The 17,385-nt window shown below is 53.0% G+C and overlaps 2 protein-coding genes and 1 long non-coding RNA gene across 3 annotated transcripts in view; 2 read left to right on the top strand and 1 right to left on the bottom strand.

The window, feature by feature from the left end:
- The window catches only part of LOC135404871 (hydrocephalus-inducing protein homolog), a 271,661-nt gene that overhangs the window by 26,662 nt on the left and 227,614 nt on the right, over window positions 1-17,385 (bottom strand). The window lies entirely within an intron of this gene.
- Window positions 5,720-11,629, top strand: LOC135406318 (hydrocephalus-inducing protein homolog). Its single transcript, XM_064640730.1, has 7 exons — window positions 5,720-5,869; window positions 6,310-6,432; window positions 7,461-7,580; window positions 8,980-9,114; window positions 9,639-9,853; window positions 11,125-11,249; window positions 11,523-11,629. The coding sequence occupies exons 1-7, from the start codon at window positions 5,819-5,821 to the stop codon at window positions 11,627-11,629; spliced, it is 876 nt and encodes a 291-aa protein (XP_064496800.1). The 5' UTR covers window positions 5,720-5,818.
- Window positions 12,936-16,550, top strand: LOC135406162 (uncharacterized). The gene is made up of 3 exons (XR_010426181.1): window positions 12,936-12,978; window positions 15,288-15,453; window positions 16,467-16,550. It is a non-coding gene; the product is annotated as an uncharacterized LOC135406162 (long non-coding RNA).

Here is a 17,385-nt window from a genome sequence, read left to right as displayed (position 1 = left end):
TGGGGATGGGGTGGGGGCACAGCGGGGCCGCACATGCAGGAGCGGGGAGAGAGGGAGATCTCCCGGGGCAGTTTGTGGCCGCAGGGAGAGCTGGGGGAGTCCTTTTGGGTTTGGTCGGGGACCTGGTTTTTGGCCACCTCTTTCCCTTTTCCTGAGGGGAAGTTTTTCTCCTCACAGGACACCTTGCGGAGAACGACTGAGAGAGAGAGACCGACCCATCTCAGAGCGAGGCATTCTGCTTCCAAGACTGCCTATGGGGAAAAAGGGACTTCTTTGCTGGCTGTGAGCAGCTGTTGAACTGCCAGGACAGTCCTGCCTTCTCTCCCCCCTCCCTGGATTGCCACAGGTTTCTCCCAGCACACCTGGGGAATTGGGTCTTTGTGTTTGTTCTGAAAGTTTTTGATTGCACCATTTGTTGCTTATTTAGATTTTGTTAATAAAAAGTTGTTTCTTTTCCTTTTCCACACTTCCACCTGAAGTTTCTTAATTTCTAAGTTGTAATCTTGTTAGACAGTAAGCAAATTATTCTTTATATTATTGTTCAAATAGAGTACCATTGGCCTCTCCAGTTGCGTGTTTGAAAATGGATTCTGTTTTCAGAAGTGCAGGAAGTTCTTAGGTCACCAGGGAGTTTGCTGTAACTGCCTGTCTGTGCTGCCATGGACCCCTGAGGGAGCAGGAAAGCAGCTGAGTGCAGCAGTTCTGGAGCACGGGGTTACACTTAGAGCCAAAGCCTTAGAGCAGCGGCCACTTCCGCCGTCACCCCGCTCCCGTCTAGACACGTGAGGACACTTAGAACCAAAACCTCCAACTCGTGGCCGCTTCCACCGCCACCCCGCCCCGCCGAGACACACGGGGACACTCAGACCACAAGCCTTAAAGCAGCAGCCGCTTCCGCCGTCATCCCCCTCCTGTCTGGACACGCGAGGACACTTAGACCAAAAGCCTTAAAGCGGCAGCCGTTTCTGCCGTCATCCCTTCCCACCGAGACGCGAGAAAACTTAGAACCAAAGCCTTAAAGTGGCGGCCACTTCCGCCGTCACCCCGCTCCCGCTGAGACATGCGAGGACACTTAGAACAAAAACCTCCAACTGGTGGCCGCTTCCACTGCCACCCCACCGAGACACACGGGGACACTTAGACCACAAGCCTCAAAGCAGCAGCCGCTTCCGCCGTCATCCCCCTCCCGCCTAGACACGTGAGGACACTAAGAACAAATGCTGCCCGGCACGCATTTGCTGGGGGGAAGCGGGAGACCTTGACAAAGAGAGACGTTCCTTTTGGACCCTCCCAGCATGAGGCTGCAACCCAAAGAGAAGAAGGTAGGAGGTGAGCAGGTAGGGAGGCACCGCAGAAGTGCCAGTGTTTGCTGACCACGAGAGGAGAAGGAAGAGGAGGGACAGCGAGGTGGCTGTGGCTGCAGCACAGGGGGAAGGCAGGAACACCCTGCACCTGCCCGATTCCAGGACAGAGGGAGCTCATCAGTTTTCTTTTCCCATCAGGCCACCATCATGGGAGGGCTTTAATGCATTGGCCGAGCTAGAAGAGAGACACAGGCACTGGGATGCCAGTGAGTGCCTTTGTCCAGGAGGCAGGCAGGAGGCAGAAAAGGAGGGGTAAGTTGCCAAAGCTGCACCCCAGGGCTCTGCAGGGCTTGAAGCAGAAGGACCCAGGAGAAGAGCTCAGCACCTCCATGAACTCCTTTGCTTCCCCAGGCCCTGGGAACTGCTCCTGTGCTCCTCCTGTGCTGCCGAGGGCACCCACAGACACTGCTCTGGCCTGGGGACAGCAGAACCAGATGGGAATGTGATGGCTGTGCAGTCCCAGGCACAGGTAAAAGGCAAAGCACCCTGGTGATCCTGGCAGCTGGTGCCCATGGGCCTGGCAATGGGTGTCCAGGGTTGGCTTGGCTGAGCTTGTCTGCTCCAGGAGGGCTGGGGGCACCTCTCTGACCTATCTTGTCCTGGGTCTGGAAAAATCTTGTCCCTCCTGCTTCCCCTTACAGCCTCCAGTTAAGACCCAGAGCATGTTGCGCTCATGAGGGAATCTTCTGACGACTCGACAGAATACGAGACCATCACCCCCAGTACGAGCAAACTCCATAGCAACCAACAGGCAACATCGGAGGAGACTCTGGAATCCCCCTCACAGGAGACGAGCAGCTCCAGCCCTGACAGTCAGGTAACATCGGGGTCATCCCACAGCAGCTTCCCAGAAACTGAGGACAGCAGCTGCTCCAGCAGTCGGGGGCCTGACCAACAGCAAAACCACTCCCGCCGGCAACGTCGGGCCCAAATTCCACACCTTTGGTCCAGAAGTCCCCAGGACAGGAGCCATGTGCCAGCACCAAGTCCTGGGAGGCGCAGGCCCAGGCAGAGACACTCAAGGACATCCCGCAGGCGAAACCGCTCCCGCCTGCAACGTCAGACCCCAAATCCATCAGGCCGGTCCAGAAGTCCCCATGACAGGAAGTGCACGCCAGCACCGAGTGCTGGGAGGCGAAACCCAAGGGAAACAGCAGCCAGGACTTGCCAAAGGCAACACCACTCCCGCCAGCAGCGTCGGACCCGCAACTCATGCAGAACATTCAGAAGTCGCCGTGACAGGAGCCGTGTTAGAGCACCCAGTGCTGGGAGCTCCACTCACCGCTCAGACGGTGAGACAGGGACCCACCACTGACATGTCCCATGTCGGACAGAGAGGAGGAGGCCCCCAAAGGGATAGAGCCAGGTGAGAGCAAAGTGCCCCTCCCGCAGCCTGGCAGAGGGGCTGTCAGGGTGGGCAGCACAGGTGCCATGCCCGGGGCCATTGTCTCTCTCCCTCCAGCATGCGTGCTGTGCCAGCGATCAGAGGCTGACCCGGACATCTTGTGCGGAAAAACTCCTGATAAATGGGCTCTGTGTCCACAAGCTCTGCCTGGTGAGTTGCTCTGCAGGCTCCCTCCACTTTTTGACAGGCAGTCCCTGCCACTCTCTCCTCATCAGTGAGTGTCCTTTTCCTGCAGTTTTTTGTCAGCAACTCTCCTGACATCCCGGTTCAGCGACTAGAAGACTGGAATATTGGCGCAAGGGAGATCCCAGATATAGTCTCCCAGGCGGCTCAGCAGGTGAGAGCCTGACGAGCAGGGAGATTTGGGCCAGGCAAGGTATGCTGGAGCTCAGCCCAGACCCCAAGCAAGAAAGCCCAGCCCTTCCAACCAGTTCTGGGACAAGGAGGAGGCCCTGAGGCTGCTGCTGATGGGGCTGCTCTGCTCTTTCCAGAGCTGCTGCATCTGTGGCCAGAGCGGGGCCACCATCCCCTGCTGTGATGGCACAGTGGGAAGGCAGGGACACCCTGCACCTGCCCGATTCCAGGACAGAGGGAGCTCATCAGTTTTCTTTTCCCATCAGACCACCATCATGGGAGGGCTTTAATGCATTGGCCGAGCTAGAAGAGACACACAGGCACTGCCTCCTTTGTCCAGGAGGCAGGCAGGAGGCAGAAAAGGAGGGGTAAGTTGCCAAAGCTGCACCCCAGGGCTCTGCAGGGCTTGAAGCAGAAGGACCCAGGAGAAGAGCTCAGCACCTCCATGAACTCCTTTGCTTCCCCAGGCCCTGGGAACTGCTCCTGTGCTCCTCCTGTGCTGCCGAGGGCACCCACAGACACTGCTCTGGCCTGGAGACAGCAGAACCAGATGGGAATGTGATGGCTGTGCAGTCCCGGGCACAGGTAAAAGGCAACGCACCCTTGTGATCCTGGCAGCTGGTGCCCCTGGGCCTGGCAATGGGTGTCCAGGGTGGGCTTGGCTGAGCTTGTCTGCTCCAGGAGGGCTGGGGGTACTGCTCTGGGAGGGACCCCACGGGAGCAGGGGAAGGACTCCAACTCCTCTCCCTGAGCAGTGGCAGAAACAACAACTGACCGTGACCCCCATTCCCATCCCCTCCCATCTCCCTGCTGGGGGGGAGGAGGGAGAACATGGAAGGAAAGTGGGGGAAGGTGTTTTTAAGACTGTTTTATTTCTCACTCTTTGGCTCTTATCCTGTTAGTAATAAATATAAGTACTATCCCCACTTGGAGTCTTGTTTTGCCCGTGAAGGTGATCAGTCACTGACCTCTCCCAGCTCTTATCTCTACTCAGGAATTCTTAGCTGTTTTTTTTCTCTGTCCTCTGTCCAGTTGCAGAAGGAGAGTGAGAGTGGCTTTATTGGGTACCTGGTGTCTGGCCAGGGTCAACCCACTACAAGAATATAAAAAGAAGTAATTTTTTTGGTCTTGTTCTGATGCAGTTAAGGAGCTGGAAAACCAAGACTGGTGCAGGGAGGTCCAAAGCATGGCTTTGGGTCTGGATGATGGAGACATCACATTTAGAGGGAGACAGACTCTGCCATTGCTTTCCTAGACTTTGTCCCACCTTAATGGTGTTTTTCCACCCACAGCAGCATTGCTGGGAGATGTTGCAGTGGCACATCCCTCCTTCTCTGCCAGGGCAGCATCTTGGCCCTTCCCAGCCCACCATGGATTTTCCATTCCTGTGGCAAGGACTTGTCCCCACCTGATATCCGAATGGGAAATGCAACTCCTGGGGGTGGCTTTCATGGTTCCACCACAGGCTGGCACAGATTCTGATCCAGCTTTGAGAAATTGTGTGGTCTACGTGTTCTGGATAAAGCTGTCCCACCTTTGCACGTTATGACCCAAGAGAGTTTCGGTGGCCAGTTCGTGTATCAAAAGCACTCAGTACTAAAATGTACCAAGTTGCACCTGTGGACAAATCTGCAGGAGCTCAATGCCCCGCGTACCCACACAGGCTTTTCTGTCTCGAATCCTGCTCATTGCGTGCCTGAGACTGGATTCATTTCAGCAGCTAAATGGTTCACTGGAGGACTAATTGGCTCTGAGAGCTCCAGTCCTTTGTGACAGATTATTAACCCTTCTCCCTTCATTATAAAAACATGAACTGTAGAGAAATCAAATACCACAGGGCCCCTGTGCCGAGCCCGTCAGTGCTCCCGGCTCGGTGTTCAGCACAGAAAGTCCCTTTTATAGTTGGGAAGCGGAGGGAGAAAATTCTGGAAGCGCGAGAAGGCGGCGATAGCTGGGATGAACTGGGAGCCCTTAGGAAAGGACTGGGAGGTACTGGGATAAACTGGGAGCCCCGAGGAAGGAACCGGGGCTCTCCGCCATTTGCGTAGCGCTGAGGGCAGGGCGCTTACGCCATTTGCGTAGCTTAACGCAGTTTACGTAGCGCCCCTCTCTTGCCGTTACCGGCGCCCCCTTAGGCCGTTTGCGTAGGGCTGTGGGCAACGGCAGCGCCCATTACGCCGTTTGCGTAGCGCTGAGGGCAGCGGCGTTAGGAGGGGACTGGGATGGACTGGGAGGGACTGGGACATAATGGGAGCCCTTTGGAGAGGACTGGGATGAAGTGGGAAAGGTCCGCGAGCCCTTAGGAAGCCACCATGGCCCTCCCGCCACTTGCGTAGTGCTGAGGGCAGGGCCCTTGTGCCACTTGCGTAGCTTTACGCAACTGACGTAACTCCCCCATTGCCATTACCGGCGCCCTCCTTACGCTGTTTGCGTAGCGCCGCAGGATTGCTGGCCCCCTTACGCAATTTGCGTAGCGCCGCTCCATTGCCAGAGGTGTCCAAAAGCTCCTCCAAAAGTCAGTTTCTGGCTTTGCAGAGGGCTCTCGGGAGTCACCGAGGGGCTGAATGTAAAGAGAAAAATGAAAGCTTTAGGGGAAAAAAAAAGATAACAATTGCATGTCTGTGTTCCCGAGGAGCCGTGGGTGTTTTTAGGCAGCTGCCTGCAGAGGCCATCGCCGTTTCGTGAGGCGGCATTAATGCAGCGGGAGGAGACTTGTTCTGCTGTTCACAGAAATTCGGATTTTAAGGTTTTTCTCCTTGGTTTGAAGCTTCTTCATTCTTCCTTCGCTCTCTTTCAGAGCAAAGGTTTTAATTTTTAAACTTAAGAGGAAAAAATTAATAACAACAAGTGAGGAAAACTAGGGGGAAAAGTTCTTCTGAAAGGATTACAATGTGCAAGCAGAATCAGTTCTCTCTCCAGGAGAGAAAAAAATATTAGAGGTGTAAATTGGCTCCAAAAATGCCCCCAAGGGCATAGAGAGGATAATCAGGATGACAGCGTGGCTGAGCAAGTGTGTTCTGCTCTATACCATTAATTTTGTGATGTTTAATACTTCAGCAGGTCCAGGACTTCCAGGACTGTCCTGGTGGCTGTGATCACAAAGGATTCATTAGAGCCACTTGAACAAGAAAAGCCTTTCTAAACAAGGGCATTTCTGAGGCTCTTGCTGGTTTTTTTGCCTTCCAGCTGACCATCTTTGACTTCAGGGAGGTTGGTCTCAGGCTCAGGAAGAAGCCGGACAGCCCTCAGGAGACAAAGCTGCCCAAGACTGTCCGGCCCCCAGGCACGAGTGAGAACTCCAGTTCCAAGGTAGCCTTTTCCTGCCCTTTTCCTTGCTGTTTGATGTGACACTTGAAGAGGCTGCGTGCCTTGCCTCCAGCTCATTGAAACCCCTCAGTGTCCGGGTCCTGTTGTCGTTGCAAACTGCTGGTGGTGGTGGAGTTCCTTCTGCTGGGGCAAAGGCAAAACGTGTTCTCCTAGTGAGATGCTGGAGTCCTGACCTGTGCTAAGCCAACACAAATAATTTCTGCTGAAGCTGGTGGGGTTTGCTGGAGTTTAGCTACCATGGCGAAGGCACAATAGCGGGGGAAGGCTGGGGCAGGACACAAGGGCACGAGCTTGCCATTTTCCATTGTCCCACTGAAAGAGCCACCTCTTGCTTTGGTGTTGTCACTGGCAAATGCTGGGGGTCATAGGATTCCCTGCACAGTGGCAGTGCTGGCCTTTGAAGGCTGAGGGCCTGAGGGAATTACTCCCAGTCTAACACAACTCCAGCACTGCTGAGAAAAGAGCTGAACCTTATCCTCATGCAGCACTCACCTTATTTGTCCTATTCCTATCTACTGTGGTACTTTCTTTTTGCCCTTAACCTTCTCTGTGCTGTTCTCTTCTTACTGGTGTCTAAGCTCTAGAGTCTGGAGTTGTGTGGGCCTCAGTCTCCCTGCCTCAGAGTAAAGGTCACCCAAAAATTGTTTCCTATGGAGTCTGATGTAAATTCTTGAGTTTCACTTACTGCTTGAGTGCTCAGTTAGTGCCCAGAGCTCTGGGACCCCATTAGCACAGGGCTGTGCTGGAGGTAAGCGCTGCCTGGCATTTTGGAGAAGGAAAGCTGGAGAAACTCCTGCCAAAAGAGCTGCTCAGCTTGAGCCTGCTTGGTGTGGTCCAGCAGATTTTGATCAGCTCAGAGCAGAGGTGGGTGAGCTACTGTTCCCCCAGTGGCAGCTGGGCAGACCTAGTCACCAAGAGCCTGTCCTTCACCAGGGATCAAGAGAGGAGAGTCGTTCACGAACCTTCCTCCCAGCAGCTGAACCTCTCCCTGCTCTCTCTCGCCTCTCCAGTTCTCATCCCCTGACCGGAACAAGACCTTGCTTGAGCCTGTCCCATCCGAGCTGGTGTTTCAGAACTATGTCCTTGGCAAGGTCTGTGAAACGGCCCTGCTTCTGAGGAATAGAGACAAGGTAAGTGCTGGGATGTGGAGCTTTAACACTGTGCTAGAAGAAGAGGAGAGTGGTGTAACCCCCATGGTTTACAGCAGAGTATCAGCTGTGGCCCATCCAGATTCACCACCTTGGATTTGCAAGATGGTGGGAATTTTCCCGTGCTGAGGATTCTCCCCTGATTTTGGCCGTGCCTTGGTGGTATCTGACATCCAGAGCAATGGGCTCTTGAGGGTTTCCACCTTCACTTGAACCAAGTGTGATTGTTTTGCAATTGCCCACGAAAGCTGAGAAGGAAGAAGTTGAAAAATGTCAGCAATTGTGTTGCCCTGTAAAGAGGAAAACTGAGACCTTTTGAATTTCAGTCAAGGAAACAGTTTCTCAAATGACTCTTGTGCCAAGAGCAAGCTGGTGGGAATAGACAGCAGGGAGTCCAAATCACCTGGTTTAGAGGTTGTGAGATGGGATTTGGTGCTCAGGGGTTGATACCCTGTGCTAGCAAATGCCTGTTTGCTGTCCCTGTGCCTGTGTTCTCCTGAGGGCAGAAACTGGCAGCAGGGTGGCTGCAGGAATGCCCAGCAGTCTGGCTTGCCTGCACTGGCAGCTGCCTGGCCACAATCACCAGGCAGCAAGAGCTCCTGGAGAGCTGAGACTGGCTTTTAATAATGAAACCACACTGTCAGTCGGTGCTGCTCATGTTTCTCCAGGCAAAAAATAACCTTTCAAGCCCAGAGTTGACAGGCCCAGCCTGCAGGGCCGTCTGGCTTTCCCTCACTCTGGCAAGCTGACTGCTCCCATCTTCTGCACCAGCCTTTCCTGGCAGTGTCTTGTGCTTCTCCCTTGCTTCTTTACAGCCCATTTCAATTCTCTTTGCCATCTCCTTGTGTCGGGGCTTGTCTCTTTGTCTTGCTGTGTTCCTCCTTTTCTCTTCAGTTTCCCAGGAAGGCCAAGGGTCTGGTCTCCTCTGCTGGTGTGCCCATAGGACTGTCTCCCCACAGCTGGACTTCCCCACTCCACCTCAGTCTGTTAGAAGGGAATTTCTTCCTTCCCCCAGGACAATGTGCTGGTTTGCCTTCAGGTAGCACATTCTCCCTCTGGAACAGGGCTGCGTGGCTGTGTGCAGGCAGAAGCAGGCAGATTCTCTGGGCTTGTTGAAATGAGGATGACTTGGTTCAGGTGTTCTATCTCCATACTGCTGGTGCCTGACCTTCCTTCCCAGCAGGCACTGCCCTACTGCCTCTGGCCGAGCTGCTTTGCCCGGGCAGAGGGATCCAAGTTCACCCTTGTGTAGCCTGTGCTTGTACCTCCAGAGCTAAAAGTCTTTTGGGAAAATGGTCAAGGAAGGCTGTCACCAGGGCACACCCAGGCCTCCTCCTGTTTCCATTAGTGGCAAAATCACCATTTTGTGTCTTTCCTGCAGGTTACTCAGCTGGTGAAGGTCACCATGGACAGCTCACCTTATTTCAAGTTGGTCGGCCCCAATGGTGTGTGCCATCAGATCCCACCGGGCTCATTTTGCACTATAAACATCCTTTTCACCCCTGAGGGGAGCAAGGTGAGTTTGGAGGAACGTTCTCTCTAAAGCCAGGGCCTTTGTTGCACACTGGTTATAGCCCAGCCCGTGCTGTGAGGTCGGCTCTGGGCTGGGGGCAGGCAGCCTGGAGCTGGTCACACCTTGGCACGGCGTGGTGCTGCCAGGCCCTGCAGCTGGGCCTAGAGGGCTGTGCTTTCCCTCCATGCCTGTTCTTGAACGTTCACGGGGGAAGAGGCAGATGGAACAGCAGGGAAATGACAGGGAGGGGTGTTGATGTTTAGCCACCTCTGGGTTCAGTGGAAGGGATTTAAATATGGAAAATACCAGAGGAACAAAAAGATGATCCAGAGAGCTTTATTCTTTCCCATTGGAATGGAGCAAAAATGATGCTTTTTCACATGCTCTGTTCTCCAGCCTTTATTAGTATGAATTAATGGTCGTTTTTGGGGTGGGAGAGGTCAATTCATGCCCACAAAGGGTCATAGAAAACAGCACTATTTCTTCTGCCATGAGGATGGCACTCAATGTCCTCAATGCTGTGCCAGTTACTTTTCCTGCAGGATCATTTCCACCAGCTTGTCTGCAGCAGTGAAAGGGAAAAGGTCTCTGTGCCAATCCAAGCCATTGGTGCCCGCCCAGTCTTGGACTTCCCTGACCAGCTGGACTTCTCGTCGTGTCCAGTCAACCACAGCACCCAGAAGACTCTGCTGGTTCACAACACCGGGAACCTGGAAGCCTGTTACAGCCTCAGCACTGAGAGGTAAAGCAGCTCATCTGTCTTAGTGCAAAACACCTTTGGGTGATGGCAGAGTTGGGAAAGAGTATCCCAAAGGAACCAGAGCATCCGAGCTGCTGCACTGCAGCCACAGCTGGAAAGGGGCAGGACGTGTGGGGTCTGCTGTTGCTTCTAGTGTTTTAAGCAGGATGCAAGCCCTGAGCTTTGTCTCTCCCAGATTTCCTGGGGACTGCTGGAACACGTTAGTGGTTGGTCTGCACCCTCCTGAGCACCACCACCTTCTGAAATGGCTGCCTCCCACTGTCAGCCAATAAACCCACTGGGCAGAAGCACCTCTCACCTGAGCTATCCTGAAGCACTAAAGCTCTGATTTTTGTGTCTGTCAGGCAAGAGCTGTTTACCTGGTGACAAAGCCAAATTGCTCCTGTTAAATCCAAGCTGCACCAACACATTTGCCTAATGATTTCCCTTGTTTCTCTGGTGGGCCAAGCAAATAGTTACCAGCCTGGATGACACTCCAGAATCCCAGACTGCATCCCTGGGGAATACACAGAAACCTCCTGTTCAGCTCCCTTGATGTGCTGCTTTAATGGCACTTCATTTAGCTGGGATTGGATCCTTCAGGCTGTAAACAGGACCCTCCTTTTGGGTATTGTGTCCAGGTCACTGTATTGCTCCAATCTGCAGTTGCACTCCTTCAGAGTTTTCATTGCTCCTTTTCTTCCAGTAGCTTTCCTTGAAATGTGATAAAAGGTGCCCTTTCTTAGGCTAAACCAGGATGTTTACAAGGGGAAAAACAACCCCAAACAACCACACTGCAAATTAAACTCATTATTCTCTGGTCTTCAAGGAAGACTTTATTCTCCTTCTTGATTCCTAGGCTGTAATCTCACAGGACAGGTGAGATGCCATTTGCATCTCTTGAATGAGGTTTAGAAGGGACTGGAAAAGAGATTCCTGAGGCAGTCAGTGTCAAGTTGTGCATGCAAATAGCTCTTAACCCTCTCTGTGCTCTTCCCAAACCATTCTCTGCTGGGACTGCTGGCAGTCGGACCCTTGAGCCTCCATGCAGAGTATGGGGGAGATGAGTTCATTTCATCCAACAGGATTTTCTGAGGGCTGCATCTCCTCCGAAGAGAGTCAGTAGCTGTTTCTGATGCTGTGTGTTCTGTCTGTCTTCTGCTGACTGTGGTTGCTTTGCTCCTCCCTTGCACAAGTCAGCTGAAGTGAACTAGACTGCAAATATCGTCCCCAAACCTCCCCCAAGAGTCCTGATCTCTCCCTTGGTCTTGCAGCCCTTTCACTGTCAGCCCAGCCACGGGAACCCTCGATGTTGGTGAAGCCAAGCAAGTGACAGTGGAATATCACCCGCTGCAGACCGGGCACCATTCCACATCCCTGGCAGTGCACTGTGACAGAGGTGAGTGCTGGGCACTGCAGGTGCACTCACCCTGCGTCCTTCCGAATAGCAGAGCCCTTTCTAAGCAGAATAACGTTAGACTTGCTCTGCAAACTACTTGTAGAACTGTTCCTTTCAAAGCCTCCATGTGTTTCAGTGCTCAGAAGTGAGCAGAGAAGGGGCCAAGGCTGAGTCTGCCCCTGTCCTGGATGTGCTGTGTTGCTGTGTGCTGGTCCATCCCTGGGGGGACCCTGGTGCCAGCATGGTGTCCTCCATCCTGCACCCCCACCCCAGTCCTCTACCAGCACTCCCCACTGTCCCAGCCACCTGAATTCCCCTCCAGCAGCACCGCCCCGTCCCAGCTTCACCGCAACGAAAAGTGCAGACTAGTTAGTGTTTAGGGGTTTGATAAAGAGGATAAAGCCCTCAAACAGGGACGAGATTTTTGGAATCCTGTTTTGCTGGGAGTTGCTGAGTGGAGGAAGGAGGAACCTTGATTCTCCACTGCAGTGTGGATGTGCAGGGCTGAAGTTGTGTTCCTGGACAGTGCTGTCTGTGACGTGGGAGCTTTCCATCCAACTCTCTCCAATGTCATGTGTCTTTTGCTCACCTCTGTCCCCTAAGCTGCTTCTCTGTTGTCTTGCCACAGACCCCTTTTCTATGTTGTCCTCTACACATACATGTCATTTCTGTCTAAAAACATTTTCAGGCCCTCAGGTTCCTGTTGGATGACAAACCGTGACAAATTGTCCCTTATTCCCATTTCCCAGGCCATTCATGCTCTCCAAACCTCTCCCATCTGTCTCCCATTTGATTTCTAGGTCGAAGAACCCCATTCAGTCTTCGTGTAAAAGCTGCTCTGTACATTTAGTCTGTCTCTCTGCCCTTCTTTCTTTCATTTCAAATGTTTCAGCTTGGTGTTTGAGATCAGAATGATATCAAATATTTCTAGACTGATGTGGCCGTGGGTTTGGACAGGGAGGGGATGATGGCTTTCATGGTGTTGATTTTCTAGTGCTTTGTCATATTGAATGTTGTAGAGCATTGTGTCTTGTTTCCTCACCTTTGTTCCCTTCTGCCGTGGGCTTCACTTCCCTTGCTCCCCTGGACCTCCCTTTCTTCACACCTGCCCCCAGGAATCTTTGCTTGTCAGCAACAAGGGATTGGGAGAGGCAGGAGCCCCGTGGGGTGCCTTCAGGAGCCCCTGGGCTGTGACTGAGTGGGGCTCCTTAGAGTCACCCGAATGAATTTGATGCAGAATTGCCTGGGATCTGAGTGGGTCACCTGAGCACACCTGACAAATCTCACTGTAAATACTGTCACCTGGGGACAAATCTCTACAAACCCACCCAGAAATCAGGTGCTTAAGGTGGTGTCCAGGACATCCTCACACTGTACCCAGGGAGCTGTTGGGATTTGATAAATGTACTGATCCATGGAATTACTTATCCAGCTAAAAGCTGGACACTTTCTTCTGTTACCTGTGGTTTGCTCTGCTCCTTGTAATTCCATTAGCGAGTGAGCTGAGCAAAGACTCCTCTTTGCTTTGTTCCAGGTGAAGATACCCACACCAGACTTCTTGGAAAAGCTAAGGACTTCAACATCGGGCTGGACAAGTACTCTTTGGAACTTGTCAAGCCACAGAACCATCCACAACATGTCAAGCCATCCACAGCAGAAGTAACATCACAGCCCGATTCCAGTGCGAGGCTTTTGCTACTGAGGCAGAGGAGTATCCACAGAAGATCAGGTTGGTCTGAAAGATGCAGTGACATGCACTGCCCAAGGGTAAAACTAACCTATGGCCTCAGGGGGTGCTTGTGCTTTTGAGTGCTTTAGGGTGTTAGGAACAAGTAGGTGTTCCTGCAGAGTTTGCAGGGCAGTCACAGCTCGCAGTAAGAAGCGACAAAGTTGTTCAGGTCTCAGCTCTGGAGAGGAGCAGTTTGCCCAGAGACAGGGGGACCAACCAGCAGCACGGGAGGATCATGTGGCCCTGTCCTCCCTTTTGAAGTGCTGTGGCCTCCACCTTGAACAATGTCAGCGACCTCCAGAGCCACCGAATCAGCACATAATGGGGGACACACAGTAGGCCTGCTGGGAAGCCTGTAACTCCAGAGTATCCCAGCAAATGGAGAAATGGGGAGGGACCTGTGCTCCGGGCAAAGGGGATAAAAGAAGCTGCAACCTCCACTGAGTTGAGAGACCTCCCTGAGGTCTGTTCAGTGAACTCTCTCTTTTATTAGAGTAAAGGTTTATTTTTTCAGTTAGCTCCTCTGTCTCCTGGCCATTTATGTGAGTTACTTCTGTACAGTCTCTCATCAGCATGGGAGGTGAGAGTGGCAGTGGTTTTGCCATTCCACATACTCAGGTCTTGGTTCAGTGGTTGTCAGGGATCCACTCTGGGGGTCCTCCGAGGCGAGTGCCCCCTAAATCAGTCGTCCTATTTGTGACCCCGCTTCTTGCACTCGGGCAGGTATTCCCTTGTTATATAACACAAGGCAGTGGAAGGTGGGGGTGCAGAGTATCAGGGCCTTCTGGCACGTCATGGGGAAATTACTGTCTGTTGATGGAGGTTGAGCAGAGGGTTGCCATCTCAGTGGCTGGATGCCCTCCTCATGCCCAGCGCTGCAGGTCAGCCCTGGAGAAACATTTCCGAATGCGCTGCACAAGGAGCCAGCCATAGCCAGTATTTTTGGGGCAGGGAGCCAGCCATAGCCAGTATTTTTGGGGCAAGGAGCCAGCCATAGCCAATATTTTTGGGGCAAGGGAGCCAGCCGTAGCCAGTATTTTTGGGGCAGGGAGCCAGCCATAGCCAGTATTTTTGGGGCAGGGAGCCAGCCATAGCCAGTATTTTTGGTGCAGGGAGCCAGCCATAGCCAGTAGTTTTGGTGCAGGGAGCCAGCCATAGCCAGTATTTTTGGGGCAGGGAGCCAGCCATAGCCAGTATTTTTGGGGCAGGGAGCCAGCCATAGCCAGTATTTTTGGTGCAGAGAGCCAGCCACAGCCAGTATTTTTGGTGCAGGGAGCCAGCCATAGCCAGTAGTTTTGGTGCCGGTGACAGTGTTTGTCCAAGGCTCTGTCTGTGTGCAGCTGGTAATATCCATGACTGTACTTCCTTTACAACTGTGTTTGAATTTGGCTGGGTGAGGGTGCTGTCCTGTTTATACTCCACTGCCTCAATTTGCTCCCTATGGAACCTTCTACTTGTCCCCCCAGTTGCCACCTGCAGGTTCTTCACGGCCAGGGGACTGGAGTCTGAGGGGGGAACAGTGATCTGCCAGCTGGGAAAAGCAGCTGTTCCTTTCTCATCTCTTGGTTGTGATCTTAAAACACTGGAATGATTTCTGCTGCAGCTACCAAGTAATGGAGAGATTAACTGTGCCAAAGGTCTGCAGAGAAGGCCAGAAGGAGGAAAACAAGAAGGTGGTTCAAGGCTAGATGTCCCCCTCTCAGGGCCTCTGTTTTCATGCCTACAAAACCTTTAATGTCACTGAAGAGGTCCCATGCCTGAATTCATCAGTTGGCTTTGAAAGTGCTCTGGGATGCTCTGGTGGAAGGCAGTGTAGAGAACAGGGCACACAGGGTTAGCTTATCCCTGCAGGTCCAGAAGGGAAGAAGCCAAGAGTGATGCTGGTAAGCTGCAGCTGAGAGCCAGCTTCTTCTCCCCTTGCCAGGGAAGCCCTGCAGGCAGTGGGGGGACTCCTTGATCTTTATCTGCCTCCCCCAAGCAGCTCTGTGGTAGGAAGAGTCAGTTGAGGTCACTGGTGGGTTCTCCCTCAGTTTTGGCAGTGGCTCTGAGCCAGGAGGTTCTCTTGAGGGCTGCTGGCTTTTAAAACCTCTCCTGAGCTTGTAAGTGTGGAGTAAAAGCACCTGCCCTGCGAGCGACCAACCAGTGATCCTCTGAGCCCTTTGGGAGCCCGTGGCTCAGGCTCAGCCCCTTGCTGGGGAGCTGCTGCTGCTCCTCCCCGAGTTATTTGCTGCTTCTGCACTTACACTCAGCTCTGCAAATCAGCGGCTTATTAAATGACGTGCTGCCTTTGTTTCTCCCTGTGGCTGCAGGCTGTGTCACAATCTGTCTCGGCCACCCCAGGAGATAGCAAAGGCTCTTGTGATGAAGCGCTATGAGGAGCTGGACCTTTACGACCGCGAGTTGGAGAAGGAGACAGCAAAGATTGAAGCAGACTCCATGCTCTTCTCAGATGACGTTTTCACCATTGAGCCCTTGGTAAGTGATAGCTGAGAACCTCCTCCTCCTCCCCCTCCCTGAATGAGGTCGCTCGGCAGATCCCCACCTCAGCTGTCTCGATGTGCCCCGAGAGAAGACATGGGGTTTCTGGCCAGGCTGGAGAGCTTGTTGCAAAAAGCATTGCTACCCTGTGGGCTCCTGGCAGGCAGCAGGAACCTGCCTAAAGCTGAGCTCTGCTGCAAGGGCTCGACGTCAAGGGAGCTTGGTGCGTGTCCTTGCAGTGTCCAGAGGGGTCGGTTACTGTAGGAAGGGGCACAGCTTACACGTGATGTGTGGGGCTTCCCAGAGGGCATTGGAGAACTGTCAGTTCACAGACTGACCTGAAGCGAAAAGGAGGCCAAATTCAGCCCAAGGTCATGGAAATGCCAAGCCCTCCCTGGAACCAGGACTTACAGCATGTCTGAGTCTCCCTTCCAGTGTCATCTGGGAGCCTGGACACAAGACTTGGAAATGGACTTTTTGAGTTCTTTTGCACACAGGGACAGAAAATCTTTTTCTGTTTCTGCAAGCAAACCCCCATGTCCTTCCATCAACCAGAGCCCTGAGTATGAGTATTGACACAGCGTGAGATGAGGAATCCCTGCTTCCTGCGCAGTGCAAAATCCCTCCTCGTCTTGGAGTAAACCCTACAAGAATCCCAGCCTCTGCTTTCTTTTAAAAAAAGTGAAACTAAGTTTTTTCTTTCCAAGGAAGGGCATCATGTTCTCTTCTTGGTGACTCCTATAGCCCATCTAAGGCCAAGAGCCACCAGTGTCAGCACAACAGCAGTTTCACACCACTGTAGCTGACAGCAGCACGATGTGACCAAGCGCTTGTGTCAGAGTAGGAATATTGTAGCGTGGGAGCTGATCAGCTGAGCATTAAGAGCATCCTGCGGTTGTGTTGAGCTGGTTTGGGAGTGTTCACTCCTTGCTCTAAGTAAAGGCTTACAGATTGAAAAGAAGAAATGTGATACTGGAAGGTAAATGGTTTGCTGTCTCTTTCTGCTTTAGGAGGGAGAGGTTGGGCCACATTGTTCAGCTGAAATCAAGGTGTTCTTTAAACCCCGAGAAGCCCAAGTCTACAGAAAAGTGGCCTACTCTTCCATCTCAGGTACGGCTCCTTCTCCTCTTTCTCTTACCCACACACAGTGAGGGGGAGGTGCAAATACTCTTCCAGCCCACTGAGCTCCTGTGGAAGTGCTGGGAAGGGTCCAAGGTCATCAGGGCAGTGCTGGCTCATGTCCACTGTCCCTGCAGCTTCCTGGTGGTCTCCCATGCAAGGCCAGGGCTCAGGACACTGATCCCAGAACAGTCCAAGCAGTGCATGGATAAGCTTTCATGCCACGGGTTTGCCAGTATTTCCTCAAAGGCCAAAGAGCTACACAGCAGAACAGCTTTAGGGAACAGGCACTAAGCCCCTCTAGAGCACTGACCTCCAGGATGGCTCCTCATGGATCCATCATCAGGCAGTAGGAGCTGAGGTAGAAATGTGCTCCCTGAGCCCGGATCACCTCCCACTGCCCAGACAACAGCAGACCAGAGGTGGCTGAGCCCTGCTGAGCCCAGGCTGTCTGCAGAAGGACCACCCCTGGCCAGCACCTGCTTCTCTCCCTGTGTGGGAATTGTCACCTTCTGGCTCTCAGGCTGAAGTGTGTCCAGGTGGTGGCCACTGGGCTTGCTGTGCTCAGCTTCCAGGAGTGCTGTCAAGTCCTCTTCTGGGAGCAGTTATCATTACCCCCCACCCCGAGGTGGTGGCTTTGCTGTGCCCGCACAGGGGAGGGAACACTCACAGAGCACAGTGTGGTTCAGGTTCCCCTGTCCTTCCTCTCTGTCTCTGCATGGTGCTGCTTAGTGTTTTTCACCTTAAAGTGGGAGATGGCTGCCAGGTTTCCATCCAGGGAATACTCTGGGTTTGCCCATCTACGAGAAA

Source organism: Pseudopipra pipra, chromosome W (assembly GCF_036250125.1).
Source record: "Pseudopipra pipra isolate bDixPip1 chromosome W, bDixPip1.hap1, whole genome shotgun sequence".
Taxonomy (NCBI): domain Eukaryota; kingdom Metazoa; phylum Chordata; class Aves; order Passeriformes; family Pipridae; genus Pseudopipra; species Pseudopipra pipra.
This window is presented reverse-complemented; position numbering and strand designations above follow the sequence as displayed.